We start from the raw sequence: 19,848 nt of genomic DNA, 5'->3' as shown, positions 1-19,848 counted from the left end.
CTGAAATAATCTAATCTTAAAGTGGAAGAACAGAATTCTCTATATTACCTGGAAAAATATAGGCATTGTTTCCCTGGCCTGGTTTGAAGGATCGTCCATCTTTCAAAACCACATGCTCGAATGGACTGCCACTGGCAAACAAACACCGCCCCTGTTAAACAAGAGGGAGTCAGTCATTCACAGAGTCTGCATTACATGAAAATAAAATCGCCACGAACGAGAGGCTTACCACACCACACTCACAGTCATCTAGGCCCCAATTCAGTCAAGGTACTTAAGCAGAGATGCCAGAACAGGGGGTGACAGGGGACCATGGCCCCATCACCTTCAAAAGTGGGAAGGCAATGCCTTCCCACTTTTTACCAGCCATAGGGGTGAGCTATGGGGGAGGGGGGGAGGGGGAAGGGGCAGAGAGTGAGTGAGTGGGAGGCAGGGTCTTGCAGGGAAGAGGCAGTACCGGGGCAGGGGCTCAGGTAGAAGAGAGGACGGGGGGAGGGAGCACGGTTCAGGTGCTGGTGGGCCCCCCCACTTTTAGGGAGCTTCCTCCGCTCCTGTACTTAAGCATGGGCCTCATTTTTTCACATGCTTTAAGTCAAGGCCATGCCAGTGCCTTGCTGAATCAAAGCTCTACAGTCCATCCCCATGAAAACCAAAACTCCCACCAAACAACAGCTGGGAAGAGACAAAAATATTAGCAAGATTTCCTTCTGAGTTACAAACATCAGGAAACTAAAAGTAGAAAGCATACACATCAGACTATATAGGTTTCTGAGGAATGGAAGATTTCTACTTGTTTAAAAGATATTAATTCCTCCTAATAGCACACAGTTCTCTAGGAAAGTAAAACCTTCCATTGGGACTAATCACACGATTAAAGTAAATTATGATGATTAATTATTATTTGTATTGTGACAGTACCTAGGTGCACTAGTCATAGAAATGTAGGGCTGGAAGGGACACTGAGAGCTCATCTAGTCCATCCTGACAATGCCTGATACGTGTTTGTCAGGGATCCTCAAAGTTTTTTTGTTGGGACCCCCTTTGAAAATATTTCAGGCTGTGATGACCCCCCGCCCCCCATGCCATCTAGCTCTCAAGGCAGCGCCGCCATCAGCAAGAGTGCAGAAGTAAGGGTGGCAATACCGCAACCTCCCAGAATATGCTTGCGACTCCCTTTTGGGTTCAGATCCCAGTTTGAGAAACACTGGATGATGAGGATTCCATAATCTCCCTTGGAAGCTATTCCAGTGCTTAACTATCTTAATAGTTAGAAAGGTTTTCCTAACATCTAACCTAAATCTCCCTTGATACAGATTAAGCCTGTTACCTCTTGGCCTACCGTCAGTGGAGGTGGAGAACAATTGCACAAATCCTCTTTATAACAGCCCTTAACGTATTTTAACACTGATCAAGTCCCCTCTCATTTTTATTTTCTCAAGACTAAACATGTCCAGTTTTTATTAACCTTTCCTCACAGGTCAAGTTTTCTAAACTTTTTATCATTTTTGTTGCTCTCCTTTGGACTTTCTCCAATTTGTCCACATCTTTCTTAGGGTATGGTGCCAAGAATTGGACACAGCGCTCTAGCTGAGGCCTCACCAGTGCAGAGCAGAGTGGGACAATTACCTCCAAGGTCTTACATAGAACACTCCTGTTAATACATGCCAGAATTTCAGACCAATTTGCCATGATCACTTTGAATTTTAATCCTGTCCTTCAAAGTCACTCCCAGCTTGGAGTCACCCGCAAATTTTATAAGCGCAGTCTCCACTCCATTAGCCAAGTAATTAATGAAAATATTGAACAGTACTGACCCAGGACAGATGCTATTCAATATTTTCATCAATGACTTGGCCAGGGCCCCGCTGTGCTAGGTGCTATGCAAACATAAGACAAAAAGATGGTTGTTACCACAAGCAACTTACAATGTAAAATATAAGACAACAGGCTGATAGACAGACAGATGGGAGCACAAGGAAAGATTGAGACAATATTGGTCAGCATGATAGGCTGTGGTCTCAATATGTGCTTAAGTGCTCTGCTGCATCAGGGCCTCTAGAAGGAATGTGTTTTGCAATTGATCCTCTCTTGCTATGAAGATAGTTTTAATGATTAAAAAATATTAAAAGTCGCCGAGAGGTTTGAGTGTGAAATCTGCTTGCCCTATGGTCGAGCAATCTCTCCCTCTTCCAGTTCAAACCGGAAAACTGAATGTCTGATAGCAAATTGTGAAAATAATAAAATTAAAAAGTTTATAGCTCCATATCAATCTCACACATGAGAACACATCACCATGTATGCAAAAGTTCTGGTACTGTGTTTGAGCCTGCGGACATATGCACAGTAATGGATTTTTTGACAGGCTTCAGAGTAGCAGCCATGTTAGTCTGTATCCGCAAAAAGAAAAGGAGGACTTGTGGCACCTTAGAGACTAACAAATTTTTTAGAGCATAAGCTTTTGTGAGCTACAGCTCACTTCATCGGATGCATGCAGTGGAAAATAAAGGGGGGAGATTTTATATACACAGAGAACATGAAACAATGGGGTGTTACCATACACACTGTAACGAGAGTGATCAGGTAAGGTGAGCTATTACCAGCATGAGAGGGAAAAAAAACAAACACACACACACACACACCCCTTTTGTAGTGATAATCAAGGTGGGCCATTTCCAGCAGTTGACAAGAACGTGTGAGAAACAATACGGGGGGGGGGAAACAAACATGGGTAAATAGTTTTACTTTGTGTAATGCCCCAGCCACTCCCAGTCTTTATTCAAGCCTAATTTAATGGTGTCCAGTTTGCAAATTAATTCCAATTCAGCAGTCTCTCGTTGGAGTCTGTTTTTGAAGATTTTTTGTTGACAAATTGCGACTTTTAGGTCTGTAATCGAGTGACCAGAGAGATTGAAGTGTTCTCCAACCGGTTTTTGAAAGTTATAATTCTTGACATCTGATTTGTGTCCATTTATTCTTTTACGTAGAGACTGTCCGGTTTGGCCAATGTACATGGCAGAGGGGCATTGTTGGCACATGATGGCATATATCACATTGGTAGATGTGCAGGTGAACGAGCCTCTGAACGTGTGGCTGATGTGATAAGGCCCTATGATGGTGTCCCCTGAATAGATATGTGGATGGAGTTGGCAACGGGGTTTGTTGCAAGGATAGGTTCCTGGGTTAGTGTTTTTTGTTGTGTGGTTGCTGGTGAGTATTTGCTTCAGGTTGGGGGGCTGTCTGTAAGCAAGGACTGGCCTGTCTCCCAAGATCTGAGAGAGTGATGGGTCGTCCTTCAGGACAGGTTGTAGATCCTTGATGATGCGCTGGAGAAGCTTTAGTTGGGGGCTGAAGGTGACGGCTAGTGGTGTTCTGTTATTTTCTTTGTTGGGCCTGTCCTGTAGTAGGTATTGTAGCAGTAAGAATGCTTGATAGAAATCTTGTAGGTGTTTGTCTCTTTCTGAGGGGTTGGAGCAAATGCGGTTGTATCGTAGAGCTGTAGACACTGGATCGTGTGGTGTGGTCTGGATGAAAGCTGGAGGCATGTAGGTAAGTATAGCGGTCAGTAGGTTTCCGGTATAGGGTGGTGTTTATGTGACCATTGTTTATTAGCACTGTAGTGTCCAGGAAGTGGATCTCTTGTGTGGACTGGTTCAGGCTGAGGTTGATGGTGGGATGGAAATTGTTGAAATCATGGTGGAATTCCTCAAGGGCTTCTTTGCCAAGGGTCCAGATGATGAAGATGTCAGCAATGTAGCGCGAGTAGGGGACGAGAGCTGAGGAAGCGTTGTTCTAAGTCAGCCATAAAAATGTTGGCATTTTGTGGGGCCATGTGGGTACCCCTAGCAGTGCCGCTGATTTGAAGGTATACATTGTCCCCAAATGTAAAATAGTTATGGGTGAGGACAAAGTCACAAAGTTCAGCCACCAGGTTTGCCATGACATTATCGGCTTGTAGTCCATCTTTGTGTGGAATGTTGGTGTAGAGGGCTTCTACATCCATAGTGGCCAGGATGGTGTTTTCAGGAAGATCACCGATGGATTGTAGTTTCCTCGGGAAGTCAGTGGTGTCTTGAAGATAGCTGGGAGTGCTGGTAGCATAGGGCCTGAGAAGGGAGTCTACATAGCCAGACAATCCTGCTATCAGGGTGCCAATGCCTGAGATGATGGGGGCGTCCAGGATTTCCAGGTTTATGGTTCTTGGGTAGCAGATAGAATACCCCTGCTCGGGATTCTAGGGGTGTGTCTGTGCAGATTTGTTCTTGTGCTTTTTCAGGGAGTTTCTTGAGCAGACGATGTAGTTTCTTTTGGTAACCCTCAGTGGGATCAGAGGGTAACTTCTTGTAGAATGTGGTGTTGGAGAGCTGCCGAGCAGCCTCTTGTTCATATTCTGACCTATTCATGATGACAACAGCATCTTTTTGAGTAGGTGAAGTCAGGGTCAAAAGATGATGTAAACTAAACTAAACACAGAAAATACTTCTTGCAAAGCAGCAGAGGGCACCAAAGCATCACCATACTCGTATGAAATGCAAGAATAAGTAATAAGAGTTTATTGATGGTTTCTTCATGCTCTTATTTAGTGTTATTTTCAAGTTTTCCATTTATAATGGTTAGGCCTTTTCTGAAGTCAAGAAACCTAAAGGGCTGGGAATGGAGGATTGGTAATTACAAGACAAACTCTAATAGTCAAATGACAAGGGGAACGTTGAGTAATTTTGGATAATCAAGGTTTTGGCTAATAAAGGGAATTCTCTATGTAATTATTAAGTGTCAGAGAACATGACCCTGCTTAAGATAATGGTGAATTCTGGATAACTGAGGTTGTACTAACTACACTTTAGATAAATAATTATTCTGAAAATGGACATAATATTGGGCGGGAAAATATAAACTGCCAAAAGTATTAGAAAAAATAAAATTTGGAGGGCTGTAACAATTAAAATCCTTTTTCCATTAACCTGTAATATTTCACAGCCATAACATTACAAACACAACAATTTAAAACTGCATGTGAATGGTAGATTATGGGAAATCATGAATAGAAATTAAGGCAGCCCCTATACTGGAGAAAAATAAAGATTCCCTCCCCACCTACCAAGGACTAATTGTTTTGAGTACCAGCCTGACTTGCTTTTAGTGGTGTTTAGAAAACACTTTAAACTGATCTACTGCACCTGGATCTACCCAGCACTATCTTGTGTTGGAAACTGACAGTGATAAAGTGTTCCAGAGAGTGCACGTCATCACTCTACATAAACACATGGGCAATTCCGTGGAGACAGCTGTTGTTGTGTAGACCTTCTCTAAAGTGAGAAACAGAACCTCATTCATATCATGTGTAGGTAAGTACCTCCTATAGATATCAATAGAGCTACACTGATTTATTGCAGCTGAAGATCTGGCCCTATCATCTGTTTCTGTTTACCTTCAATCTGAACTGTGAATTTAGAGTATTATATTTTATTCACCAAAATATTGCCTAATAAACATCTGGGGAATAACCAGTACACAAAGAATTAAATTGCCCTGAGGGACTAAACACCTTGCATGAGTTCCCTTGTGTCGTAGAAATCCAGAATACAGTAGTCAAAATCCAGATTTGGTCCAGAGGCTTTTGTCTTTTACGAGAGCGGGGCTTTGCCCTTGCAAAGCCTCCGATAGAGACCCACTGATCTGGGGGAGAACTAGCAAGCTATACTAGAATCTCAGCTTTCATTGGGGAGGCAAGGGGGAGAGGTAAGTTTCAAACCCTTTAGCCTTAAAATGTACAGTGCTATGGATCAATGTGATGACCAATAATGCTGAAAGGAACAAACCACAAATACACATTTCTGCAACAGGATGCACACACATTTTTACATAAATGAGTCACTTAAGGTTGGGATGTATTCCAAAGAACCATTTCACTAACCCACTCCGCTTCTAAAGTCCCCATGCTAGCCCTATGGATAGTGGTAAGATCATACAGGACAGGAGTCAAAAAGGTTTAAATGGGAGGCATGGCAAAAAATTGTTTTGCAGGCCAGCTCAAAACTACTAAGGCCAACTCTGCCTCTGCTTTTTTTCTCCCCTATCTCTTCCCCCTTTGCCCAGCTCCTCAAACAAAAAAACAGTCTTATGTGCACAATGCTTAAAAAAAACTGTGCAGAAGGATAAAGGTTTTATTGGGTTTTCCTTTATTAAATGCAAATACTGGGCCTGAACTCACTCACACTGGGCTAAGTTAGCTGTAGCAGCACTGACATCAGTGGAATTACAAAATCCAGAGAGAGAGAGATCAGAATCAGGTCACTATGCTTAATTTTAAACATTTGACCAATTCAAATATTAGGAAATTCAGTGCCGAGTATGAGCCTTGGGCTGTACAACACAAGCCAAGACATTCCCTGTTCTGAGGACCTGATTCAATATTAAATAAATACTGCTTTAATTAACTATTTCCAGGTTGTAGCTGGTTTCTGTCATGACTATTACATAAAATAACTGTTTCTTTAAAAACAAAAGCTAAAAATAGTCTCAAAAACAATGTCAGTCAAGGTTAGAAACACAAGTTATTCTCAGTAACCAATGATTACACTTCAATATTGTTTCACCTGTCAAATCTAATAATTTACAATCAGAGCTGCTTTTTAATGTATACCAAGACAAATATGCATTTGAAACTGGAAGGTAATGAGCAGTTGTATTCTTTATAAGGAGAAATTCCAAGTTTAAATGCTTGGGGTTTTGCACTCTTAGATTACAGACAGAAAAACAATATATATGCATTGACATTTTTCATCATTAAGTACCTCTGTTAATGTATAAGCTTCCTCAGCAGTGCATTCAGCTTTCACTGTAGGGTTACTTAGTGCAAATATTATAGGTCTTTCATTGATGGAACCCATTGCTTTGATCACATCATGTGAAAAAAGCCGGCCAGCCCCTGCAACTCCTGAAATAAATTGAAAGATACAAAAATTACAGTTACACATTTAAAATGGGACAATGATTGCAAAAACTTTATACTGTATATATTTATTTCTGATGTTAATCAAGATCATCACTATTAAGGTCAGTCACACTCAGAAAAACCAATAAAAGGCTTTGAATAAATATTTATCATTCATTAAAGCAAGCTATATCCAGAAAATGAGCTGTGGGAAACAATCTTGCACTGTCAGGAGATGCACAAGATGACCCAAAAGGTTTTTTCCATCTCTAATTTGAAATGCATTGGAAACTTAAACCCTACACTATTCAAAACCAGCGAATACATTACAAATCAGAATGCTTGAATTTTCAAAGTTCAGATATTTAGTTATTTATGAGGGGGGAAGAGGCCTTAAAAATGAGGTACTCCTTCTCCCCACAATCATTTTATAACTCAAACAGTTTAACACACTTGACATACATATGCACAAATACATAACAATGAATATGCACACTCCAACACACATACCTGCACACACTCAGACACAAAGACTCAGTCCAAAACCATATTTTTTCAGAAAGTTATGTGCAAGGAAAAAAGATGGAACTATAACAGAAGCCATTTTGCAGCCTTAACTATAGCGGTGGCTACTAGGAGCTGTTATAATTAACATGTACATACATACTCACACGCATCCACTGACACAATGAATACTGGGGAATAGGGACTGGAGTGCAGAACATCTGCTTTACACCAAATCGCTGGCAGATACTAGCTTAAGTCAGTGTAACCAGCCATGGGAAAAAGCATTTCAGCATAGGGGGTATCGTGGTGACACAAAGTATGCAAAGCAGCTCCTACACCATCTCTCTCCCAGCTGCTGGGGTAGGAATGTGACAAGAGAAATGGGGGTAGCTGGGTCTACTCTATTTCTCACTGATCCGCAGCTGCAGTATCATTCTTTTGGACCACTGGCAGTCAGTGTAACTCAGACCAGTCTGTAAACTGTTCTAAGCTACACCAGCAGACTAGCCAGCCCAGGATTGGAGTGGGGAGCAAAAAAAGGTCATGCCCCAGAGCTGCACTTTGAGCTCCTCAGCCATAGCTGAGCCTGTATGTATTATACACATGATGCACTGAGCCCCACAGCCATTTTACACGTATTTTAAAATAGTGAACCAAATTCTGCTGTCATTTACCCCAGTGCAAATGCAGAGTAGCCCCATCAACTTATGTGGGGTTATGCTATATGTACGGTGATAAAAGTGAAAGCAGCAGTTGGCCCAGTGACAGCAAGATAAAATTAACAACATATATTATCTAAGGAGTCTGAAATAAGTTTACTGACCAATAATAGCTGATGGCTGAAGTACATTCACCGCATCTACAAATGTCTTTGGCACCTGGTCTGGAGGCTGGTGCATAAATGGTTCTTGATTGGCATCTACCTTTTGTTCTCGGCCCTAAAGATTTAAGTTGATTACGATTGTGAGAAAGACAGGAAAGAGAACGGCAATGTGTACTGTGTTATTCCAAAGGCCTGGCAGACCCTCACCTGAACCAACAGGCCATATTTATCAAACATCCAAATTTTCTTATACGCTTCCTCTGAAGAAATACCGCTTTCCATCATAGCCAGAACAATGAGGTTTGCAATTCCAAGAGCAGCCTGACAGATAAAGAACAAGTATTTGAAAATAAAGGAAACACCCATCAGTTTAACTTACGGTACTATGAAACCCATGGTACATTTCCTTCCAATATGGTAAGAACTAACAATTACATTCTCTCGCGCGCGCGCGCGTGCGCAGAATAATTAATTTTGGGGGCTAAACCCTGCCATTGTATACATGGGTCCATCTGCTTTATGATGTCTGTATGGGTAAAGTGAGAATCTGGCCCTTGAAAATTATCCTTTTGTAAATGTTAAACCCAAACTTCAATCTAAATAATAATCTTCTGCAAAGGGGCATTTCCTTTAATACAGTTCAGCAGACCTCCCTCATACAAAGTTCTGTAAGAAAACACAAAGAACACCCACACCCTTTTTTACAGTTCTGTGGGGTTTAACTTGTATTGCACTAGAGACCATGGCAGAACTCACCTCTCCTGCTCCAAGGAACAAAACTTTATGCTCTGTGATTGCTTTCCCAACAACCTTCTGTGCTGCCAGCATTCCCGCTAAGGCCACTGCGGCTGTCCCTACAAAGGAAATAAAAGTCTCTCAGGAGAGCTGAATAGATTGACATGACAGAACATATTTGGGGGGTTGGGGGGGAAAGGTTTTCACATATGTAGCAAGAGTCAGAAGTGAACATTTTACCCTGAATGTCGTCATTGAAGGTGCAATATTTCTCTCTGTATTTCCTCAAAAAACGGAAAGCATTATGATTCCCAAAGTCTTCAAACTGAATAAGTGTGTTATGGCCGTACCTAAAGAACAGAGCATGATATTTTATCAACTGACACACTAATAAATCAAAAATTCCTAAATATACACACAGAGTTGTTTAGGGCCAGATGCAGTCCTCAGGCTCTTCCTGGAAAACGGTTAAATACCATCTCTGTCTTATATATGTTTAACACAGAGGACAGGAGATGTGCCCATAAATCAAACACAAAGTCACTGGCAGAGCCAGGACTAGAATTCAGGTCTCCCGATTCATAGTCCTGTACTCTAGTCACTCGACTATATTCTCTCCTTATATGACATTTGAAAATGAAGTTGTGGGATGTTTCCCATGGCCCACTCCTTGACAAATTTATGAGTAACTAATTCAATACCATACCTGTCTGTAATGGCTTCCATAAACTCATCAATCAGGTCATCATAAAGCTGTGAGCGGTCTCTTTTTTGGTACAGGCCCATGTAAAAAGGATCTTTTAATAGGGTCTATAAAGTAAACCAAAGATAGCAGCAGAATGAAATCATTCATTCAATATACACCCTCCAAAGTTCTAAGTGACATATTTCAGCCACTACCCAGAGATAAGATACTGAGAAGGATTTCATCTATCTTTCCTTCTGTGAATATTTTCACAGTTGAATTCCTAGCTAGCCATAGTCAGGGAGCCAGGAATTCTCTGATTCTGCAGCCATTGGAGCAAATACTGCAGAAATCCTGGGTTTTGGTGGCAATTCTCTGGATTTTGTAGCAGTCACCCACCATCTTTTGCTCCCTTTCTATTTCTCCCTCTGCTTTCTCCCCCAGTTTCATCACTTTCACAAACCTGAATTCTAGCTGCCTTTGATGAGAATGTGTCACGTCTAATTGAGCTTGCAACTTAACTGGCCATGCATGGGTCTAAAGTGTTTATGAAAAGAAACTGGTGGGGGGCTAGAATAAGGAATCTTGGGAAACTGGGTAAAATGAAACACACAGGAACAGAGTAGAAATTTTCTTTTAAAAAGATAATCGGGAAGTAAAATAAGCTGAAAAGAAAAAGGGGGTACATTTTCAAAGGCACAAACTCAGACCAGTCTGTAAACTCTAAACTACACCAGCAGACTAGCCAGCCCAGGATTGGAGTGGGGAGCAAAAAAAGGTCATGCCCCAGAGTTGCACTTTGAGCTCCTCAGCCATAGCTGAGCCTGTATGTATTATACACATGATGCACTGAGCCCCACAGCCATTTTACACGTATTTTAAAATAGTGAACCAAATTCTGCTGTCATTTACCCCAATGCAAATGCAGAGTAGCCCCATCAACTTATGTGGGGTTATGCTATATGTACGGTGATAAAAGTGAAAGCAGCAGTTGGCCCAGTGACAGCAAGATAAAATTAACTTTAATTAGCTCCTATTTGTGCCTTTGACAGTCTCCCTCCAGATGCTTAATTGGGAGAGATATTAAGTCCTCTCTTTTCATAATTTTGTTAGTAGTTAAATAGAAATGATTTGCTAAGGCATTGGAGCATTGTTTGATTTTGCCTATAGTGAATCCATCCTCCAGAAACAAAAAAGGTCTAACGGGATCTAACTGGAAACTCTTCAGGGCAGGGACTGTGTCTTCCTATATGTTTGCACAATGGTTAGCCACAAGGAAGTCCTGTCCCTGCTGGGGCATTTCTGCAATATAAATAAAATAGACAACAATACTACACTGGGAACACTATGTTACATAGCCACAGACATAAAGGAACAAGTTATGAGGTTAGGCAAATATCGACTGTTACCTGAAAGCATTACATCACTGTCCTTATAATGGGACAAATCAACATTCAGAGTAATGATGCTTTAACAAATCTGGTTCACGCTTCCAGCAGCTTAAAAAATCATGTCACCTTTTCCCATTGCTTTGCAGTTCAGACCAGCTTTCAAGTAACAGTCCAAATGCACCACTTAACTTTATATACGTAGCTGGGGATTCTCAGATCTTAATATTCAGCTTTAAATTCATTCTAAACTACTCAATATTACACAAGATAATTCCATCTTAACACAGAGTACTCACTCAAATTCATACACCTTTTTGTAGTTCTAATTTTCACTACAAACCACCATCAAAAAGTGATTTCTTTATGGCTGTCAGAATACAGTTTGACTTACTAGATTGTCAGTTCCAACGTCGATACATACAGGCAGGCATTTATCTGGCCGTATTCCAGCACATGCTGTATACAAACATAGTTTTCCTACAGGAATTCCCATTCCATAGACACCCAGATCTCCAAGACCTAATATTCTCTCTCCATCAGTTACTACAACAGCCTTAAAATTACACAAAGATTAAAGGTAAACTTTGGTAATCATGGACATAAAGGATAAAGCAATATTGCATAAATTTTTCTTGGTAAAATTAAGCATTAAAACAAATTAAGAATAGCTTGCAAAGAATTTGTCGTCTCTAGTGGCAACACTTAAGGACTAGCTAATTTTACCTAAGAGGAAATAGACAAGGTTACGTGAGTATCTGCAGTGTTCCCTGTACTGTACTGGCCTAAAGTGACCACAGGAATCAGCTATCTTGCTGCAAATAATTACTTAGTTATCTAAAGCAGCTGACAAGTTTTTAAGTACCACCATTGTAAATAGACCTTGCACTTCCACTGGAGGACCTCAAAATACTTTCCAGTAACTTTAATAAAATTTAAACCACTGAACGTTTCTTCAAATTTGGTGTTTTTATTTCAATGTTAAAGATAGGGAAACAGAGTCACAGACTCCAAGTGTTTTGTTCAAAGTCATACAGGAAGTTTGTGGCAGAGCTGGGAATAGAACCCAGGTCTCCCAGTTCTATGTCTTAATCCTAAAACAACAACAGTAGGTAATTCAGAGAAAGAGAGGCATGTTAAGAAACAAATCTCAAAATCCTCTCCAAATAGAACTCTTAAGAAAAAAGTGTTTTGTAAATTTTATTCTACATTGTGATGATCACAACTGGCATAGGAAAGAAACATTGTTGATCTGCAGCTTTCATGCTGTAGGTCTTGAACTATAAACTTGGATTTAGAGTACAGTCCCACACATCTTTATGTGCAGAACTGTTACAAACTATATACAGTTGTCATTCTCATACAATTGCCATGCATGCATTATTTAGCATCAGCAGGTCTCTCAATAAAACTATCCACTTTTTAAAAAGTGGAGTAGGGATTCAAAAAGAAAAGGCAATTAGAAAATGGAGTGTTGTAGTGGTAATACCTTAACATCAGTTTCTGGCCAGTTGTCCACAATTGACCTAATATGACCTCTGTCTGAGATAGAAATAAATAATCCTCTGAAACAAAATCAGAATGGAAATACTTTTATACTTGATCATTAAAACTGCAACTCTGCTTTGCAAAACAAAGTTTTAAAGACAACATTTTTGGTGCAAATTAATTCTAAATTTTGCAATTGTTTACACAAAAGAATATAAAAGAGCCAATGAATGATAGTTATAACTAAGTCTACGCAACCCAGATAACATATTAGATTAAAAAGATAAATGTAGAGCCATACAGTTGTTCACAAGACTACCTGGATTCCGTACTGCCATGAGTTAGCTTGAGTCGCACAACCAGGCAAAGGGACCCTAAAGCTAGTGTCAGCAGCCATGGCAGGACCACCTACCCCCGATAGGGATGGCAGATCAGTATAGAACTCGTGCAACAGTTCTTATGCCACCCGCTTCCCTGCTGTCAGTGCAGGAGTGTCTGGAAGAAAGGAGCATGGCCAGAGCTTCTTTATGTCCCACTGATCTCTGGTTGCCACATCAACCACTGGCATAACTCAGAGCTGCTTTTAGGCTGCTCTAAATTATATTGGGGGACTGGCTCAGCCTAGCAAACATCTGGCCCAGGCTCAGAGGAATGGAAAGGTGAGCTTTATGCTACCTGTGCACTCCTTGGCCACAGCCAAGGATTGAGCCTTTTACTTTCAATGTGCCAAAATCTGCAAGTGAAAGTGTTCCATATAAATTCTGAATTACAGTAGAAATAAGAATCATACTTAAGAAAATTACTTGCACTCATTTCAAAAATAAAATTAATTACTGTCCTTACTTTGGTCTCCTAAAGATATGTCCATATTGGGAACAGGCTAGACCTACTGTCGGTGTATATACTATTGGCATTAACCTTTCAATATCATCTTGTAATATCCTGTAGAATAATTTTTCATTTCTCTCTTGGATTCCCATTATGTAGATATACCTGTAATCAAACGGGATAACAAGGCAAAAGAAGAATTAGGTTAAAATGGTTTGCATCTATCTAGAAACATATAGTGTGAAATGCCGAGGCATAAACCAATTTGCTTTAGATTTTATTTTTTGTAGCTCATGCATTTCCTTCCCCGACTCAACCCTGGCCTTGAGAAACTGATGTAAGCTGGAGAATATAGAATTAAACAACAACAAAGGCTGAATAAAAATACTGGATGTACTGTACTGCGTATGGGAGCACACCAACTTATGGATGTACACAATGATAGGAGTTCATTCCCTCCCACCTCCCTCCCTCCCTCCCCTGTCACAACTGATTTGCAGTTTAAAGGCTGATTTCTTTTTGTGAGGTTTTTAATGTTAAGATTTCCTAACCTTGTTCTTTTCTAAATGAAAAGTTCCCACACTGAGAATTTTTGAACACTAACCAGAATCTCATCTGGGTCCTACGATAAACAAATGAGTGGATGGACATTGTGCAAAAGAAACATTTCATTTTTTTCTAATATAATCACTGAAAATGCATTTTGGTTTTAGGATATAAATTGTAATGTTCATAGTTAAGAATAGAAATAAAGTAGCATTCTCCAGATATCTTTCTATAGCCTTCTGATGTCAAAACAGAAGTTGGAATACAAAAACATAAAATTCATGACGTTAATTAGGGGTCTGATTCTGCAAACACTACAGATTTTAAATATTAAAAAATAAACTCTTGAATCTTTGTTTTCTCTATTACAATGCAGATTCAAAAGAGATTCATGAAGGGTTCATTTTGGGCCATTGGTTTACAGTAGAGCAGTCCCAAAAGCATTCCTAATGGAAACTATTTCATTGCTCCATTCCAACAGGCTATGTGATACTGATTCAAGTTACTTTCTTCTATGATCAGTGGACTGCAGTAGGAATCTTGATGTGGTCCTAATGTAAATCAATGATAAACCCCAAATCATTCTAGCTTTCCACTCACTGGCTCTTAGGACATTGCACCCTAACATACGTCAACAATAATATGATAAAAACGTCAAGCTATTGCAGCCAACAGGTGCATCCTTTAAAAAAAAAAAGTGTTTTCTAGGCTAGAGAGTTCAAAATAAGAAAAAAAACCCACCAAACGATTAATCATTGAGTTCCCCATAAATGTTAAAACATCTTTTGTTTCCCTCTAGTCATAAGTTAATATATATATTAACTACTTTTGTATTGTTCCTGTCTGATTTTTAAGTCCTAAGTTGATTTTTTTTCTTTCCACATCTGGGAATCTCTACAAAAATCTGAAAAATTATATATCTAGATTTGGAGATCCTGAAACTCAACTCATCCATCTTCTAAACTTCTAAAGCACAACAGAAAGACTGCCAGAAACATAACAGTCATGTTTCCACCAAGTCGCTATAATGCTACAGCCTGATCCTGCAGTCCTAGCTCAGACAAAACTCCTATATAAATTAACAGAAGTTTTGCCTCAGCAAGTACTGCAAGACTGGACCTTTTATTTATGTATATTCTTTTTCACATCACATCACAACTGTGGAGTAACACAAATGTCTTCCTTTAAATTACCACGAAACCAAGTTAGCTGCACAAGTCTGGATGATAAATACAGTTTGCATTAATAAAAAAAATTGCCAATTATTAAACCCACTGGATGCAAGAGATCTGCCTTGATATTATAATAAATCAGATTTTCTCAGAGTCCTTTAAGCTTGCACTACACATAGGTAAGAAAAATACGGATTAATTATTACTTTTCCAAGGGGTCACTCATTTTTGCCAAATTCTTATGGAAGCGTAAGGCTTGAATGTCTTGTGTCTCTATTTTAGGAGGTAAAAGTCCTTGGAGCCCAAGCATTTGTCTTTCCTGTAATGTAAAGGCCATGCCCTGAAAACAAAAGGGGAAAAAAGTTAGTTTATGTTATTATTTACTTTTTTGTTAGCTAAAGTAGTTATTTTGTTTAAAATTTACATGTACCTATATTTATGACTATCCATTTCTATAATGCCCATCACTACAGTTCCTAAGCACCTCACAAATATTAATGAATTAAGCCTCACGACACTGGGAAAAAGGAATTCGTATCCCTTCTTTACAGTTGGGGAAACTGAGGCATAGAGAAGTGGATGAGTTCTTGGGCAAATCATTTAAATCAGTGGCACAGACAGAACCCAGATCTCCTGACTTCCTGTGCTTTAATCATCAGCACATATATCTTCCTCCAAGCACATTTCTGCTTTTAGAACTGGATTATATCCAGATGGAGATTCCTTTGAAGATATGCTGGTTTTTAAGACTCAAGTGATATTTGATTCTTGAAATGTTCCTTTTGAATATCCCTGTTTGAAACATTTCCCTACACACTTCTGATAATCTAGCCACCCAAAAATGTTATTTGCAGTGCCCTCAGACCTCTGCTGGGACAGACAGCATCTCAACCTGAAGCCTTCCTTTTAGTTAAGGATAAAACTGATCTCTTAATCTCTTCAACTGTAATCAACAAAACAAAAAAAGCGTTAGCCTCCTCCATCAGTTGCAACAAATTAAGTTTATGAAGGGTAAAAAAATAAAAATAAAAAAAGATTCCAAATATCCTTAGTTGTACTAATCTCAGATGCATACAAATGTCCAGGAGTCCTAAAATATTTTACTTCTTTACAAGATCTTCCTGATATTTTGTTATGAAAACCTTTACTGGTGAATTTCAAGTATCTAACCAGCAGTATAGATGGCTGGTTGTCATTGTTTGGTAGGACTTTAACCTTCAGGCTGGTAGAGTTATTGATAGTAAATTATATAATGAATTTATCCCTTTTTCTGTTTGTGAGTCATCTGCAAACAGATCCTGATTTCTGCAAATGTACTCGTTATAATCAAATACTTTCAAATTTCAACCTGTAGTTTATTTGTGAATTGTTCACTTTCATTAGTCATCATTGTTGTTATTTTTTTTTAAACTAAATTCATTTTTTCCCCCCATTTTTACTCCCTATGTAATACTTTTAGTGCATTCCATAGAGGTAAACATATCCTGGAAAGTTACGTGAAAAGGAAGTTTGCCAGCATATATGTCAGATAACTCCTGTTTTTCTGAACTGTCCCATTAATTCATTACTGTGCAGCAATTCATGCCCGATTACATGACCATCTCTCAAACTCCACATTTATCATCAATGAAACAGGTGCGGAATCTGAAATTAACAACTGGAAACAGTAACAATATTTTCACCATATTTTAGGCACTACAAAAGTAAAAGCATCATGAAGATTCTTGATGTGAAGGAACAAAGCACAGTCTATCACTTCAGAAGGTATATAAAACATGGATCAATAACACCTTTAATGTATATCCAATTTTTAAAAATACACTGTAACCCCCCCCCCCAAAATGAGGAGTACTTGTGGCACCTTAGAGACTAACATTTATTTGGGCATAAGCTTTTGCGGGCTAAAACCCACTTCAACAGATGCATGAAGTGGAAAATACAGTAGGAAGATATATACACACGAAGGACATGAAAAAATGGGGGTTGCCATACCAACTGTAACAAGACTAATCAATTAAGGTGAGCTATTATCAGCAGGAGAAAAAAAAACTTTTGTACTGATCATCAGGATGGCCCATTTCAAACAGCTGACAAGAAGGTGTGAGTAACAGTAGGGGAAAAAATTAGCATGGGGAAATAGTTTTACTTTGTGTAATGACCCATTCACTCCCAGTCTTTATTGAAGCCTAATTTAATGGTGTTCAGTTTGCAAATTAATTCCAGTTCTGCAGTTTCTCGTTGGAGTCTGTTTTTGAAGTTTTTTTGTTAGAGAACTGCGACTTTTAGGTCTGAAATTGAATGACCAGGGAGGTTGAAGGGTTCTCCGACTGGTTTTTGAAAGTTATAATCCTTTACATCTGATTTGTGTCCATTTATTCTTTTGCGTAGAGACTGTCCGGTTTGCCCAATGTACATGGCAGAGGGCACTGCTGGCATATGATGGCATATATTACATTGGAAGATGTGCAGGTGAACGAGCCCCTGATGGCGTGGCTGATGTGATTAGGTCCTATGATGGTGTCCCTTGAATAGATTTGTGGACAGAGTTGGCAACAGGCTTTGTTGCAAGGATAGGTTCCTGGGTTAATGTTTTTGTTGTGTAGTTGCTGGTGAGTATTTGCTTCAGGTTGGGGGGCTGTCTGTAAGCAAGGACTGGCCTGTCTCCCAAAATCTGTGAGAGTGAGGGATCATCTTTCAGGATAGGTTGTAGATCCTTGATGATGTGCTGGAGAGGTTTTAGTTGGGGGCTGAGGTGATGGCTAGTGGCGTTCTGTTACTTTCTTTGTTGGGCCTGTCCTGGAGTAGGTATTGTAGTTGTAAGAACGCTTGATAGAGATCTTGTAGGTGTTTGTCTCTGTCTGAGGAATTGGAGCAAATGCAGTTGTATCTCAGAGCTTGGCTGTAGACAATGGATCGTGTGATGTGGTCTGGATGAAAGCTGGAGGCATGTAGGTAAGTATAGCGGTCAGTAGGTTTCCGGTATAGGGTGGTGTTTATGTGACCATCGCTTGTTAGCACTGTAGTGTCCAGGAAGTGGATCTCTTGTGTGGACTGGTCCAGGCTGAGGTTGATGGTGGGATGGAAATTGTTGAAATCATGGTGGAATTCCTCAAGGGCTTCTTTTCCATGGGTCCAGATGATGAAGATGTCATCAATGTAGCGCAAGCAGAGTAGGGAATGAGAGCTGAGGAAGCGTTGTTCTAAGTCAGCCATAAAAATGTTGGCATATTGTGGATACATGAGTACCTTTAGCTGTGTGCCATGGTAGTCCATGCTAACATTTTATCCTTAACCACACGGAACTATCCTACCAGTGAAAAGTACATTATCTCTGTCAAAGTTCTTGGTTAGATCCCTTAAAACAATTTACTTAATTACCACTGAGACCATAAATACTTAGGCATGACATTCTCTTAATTCCCCCTTGTGACCACAAGTCTTCTGGTTCCTTAATAAAAAGCTCAAGGCTTGTTTGATATATTTTATTAATAGCTACCCCCCCTTGTTTATGTGACGTACTTGCTTTTTTTTCCCCTGCCCAGCCTACAGATATCTTCAGTGTTGCTTGAGTGGCTGCAGTGTTAACATGTTGGAATTTTTTTTTAAATGGCACTACAGTTTCCCACACTGTATATCTGGACAACTCAAGTCTTCACACTGAGCTGCATCTTAATTACTGGTCAATCCCTGAAGCCAACGATGCAATATTTTGGCTATTTCTCCTGCTGCACCTATGTCCACTCTATTCACTCCTCCTCCTCCTCTTCCCCTGCCCGCAAAAATGAGAATGTGACCATACCTAATCTAGGACAGCACTATCAAGATCCTCCAGGGACCTGCCTTCACTTGGGTTTCTCTCATACAGTATGCTTTTTGACTACCCTTCCCCTTCTTTTTCTATTCTCACCCTCTCCTCCCTGCTGATCGGGCAGCACGCTGCTTATATCCTCGGAGGTGATGATCACCCTCCATTCACAATGACTTCAATAAGAGCCAAGGGGCCTAAGCAGCTCTGAAAAGGTGCTCCGCATGATGGAGCACTAGGTCCCCAGTGGTCACTTTTTTATTGATGCAAAGAGCTACAGAAGAGCTAGGTATTATTTGTTTTAATTGTGCTCGGTTGTTTACTTGCTAATTCACAAAGTTCGCTGTTCTACAACAAGTCTCCAGTCATCAGTGCAAATGAACAAGGGTCACCCACATGAATGAAATGTCTATTTTATGTCTCACATAACCTTTACAATCATAGTTGACTGGTCGCTTAAATACAGCACAGGAAATATGTTTTCCCCCTGTGGTTTCCTTCCTTTCCCCATATTTTTCACTTAATGTAGTGCTTGTGGAAGGTGCTGGATGGACAACACGATGTCACAGAAGATATCAAACACAGACAACATTAGCATAAGCTTCCCAGAATTTCCCATCAACATCTCTCACACCCTGACGTGAGGCTACTAGTTAATTTGGTCTCTGTGCCCAATGCCTAACCTCTCTGGTGAGAGCTGCAGCAAGGATGACAACTGTTCTATTTAAACCTCTGTTTGTTTGGAACTAGGTGGAGATCACAGATCTACTTCACAAAGGCCACCAAACAGCCATCAGACAGCAGGCGGTAACTCTCACTCATTAATATGAACCAGTCACTTCCATGCTGAAGTCTCAGCATACCATCACTGATCCCCTGAGCCGTCTGGATCCTTTAGAACTTATTTCCAAGCACACGCTGATTTGGCAATGCTGAAGTC

The 19,848-nt window shown here is 40.0% G+C and overlaps 1 protein-coding gene across 2 annotated transcripts in view; it reads right to left on the bottom strand.

Moving 5' to 3' along the window:
- Nucleotides 1–19,848, bottom strand: part of ME2 (malic enzyme 2) — a 48,914-nt gene that overhangs the window by 12,539 nt on the left and 16,527 nt on the right. The window contains exons 3-13 of one of the 2 annotated variants that reach the window (XM_073343547.2): nt 15,310–15,443; nt 13,401–13,550; nt 12,559–12,634; nt 11,464–11,625; nt 9,703–9,806; nt 9,237–9,346; nt 9,018–9,115; nt 8,469–8,582; nt 8,262–8,376; nt 6,792–6,934; nt 49–151 (exon numbers count right to left, since the gene is read on the bottom strand). In XM_073343547.2, coding sequence (XP_073199648.1) covers nt 49–151; nt 6,792–6,934; nt 8,262–8,376; nt 8,469–8,582; nt 9,018–9,115; nt 9,237–9,346; nt 9,703–9,806; nt 11,464–11,625; nt 12,559–12,634; nt 13,401–13,550; nt 15,310–15,443 — 1,309 coding nt within the window. The remainder of the gene's footprint in view (nt 1–48; nt 152–6,791; nt 6,935–8,261; nt 8,377–8,468; nt 8,583–9,017; nt 9,116–9,236; nt 9,347–9,702; nt 9,807–11,463; nt 11,626–12,558; nt 12,635–13,400; nt 13,551–15,309; nt 15,444–19,848) is intronic. The other variant, XM_073343549.2, reaches the window with a different exon arrangement.

Source organism: Lepidochelys kempii, chromosome 5, assembly GCF_965140285.1.
Source record: "Lepidochelys kempii isolate rLepKem1 chromosome 5, rLepKem1.hap1, whole genome shotgun sequence".
Taxonomy (NCBI): domain Eukaryota; kingdom Metazoa; phylum Chordata; order Testudines; family Cheloniidae; genus Lepidochelys; species Lepidochelys kempii.
Note: the sequence above shows the minus strand (reverse complement) of the source record. Positions and strands in the feature narration are given on the sequence as shown.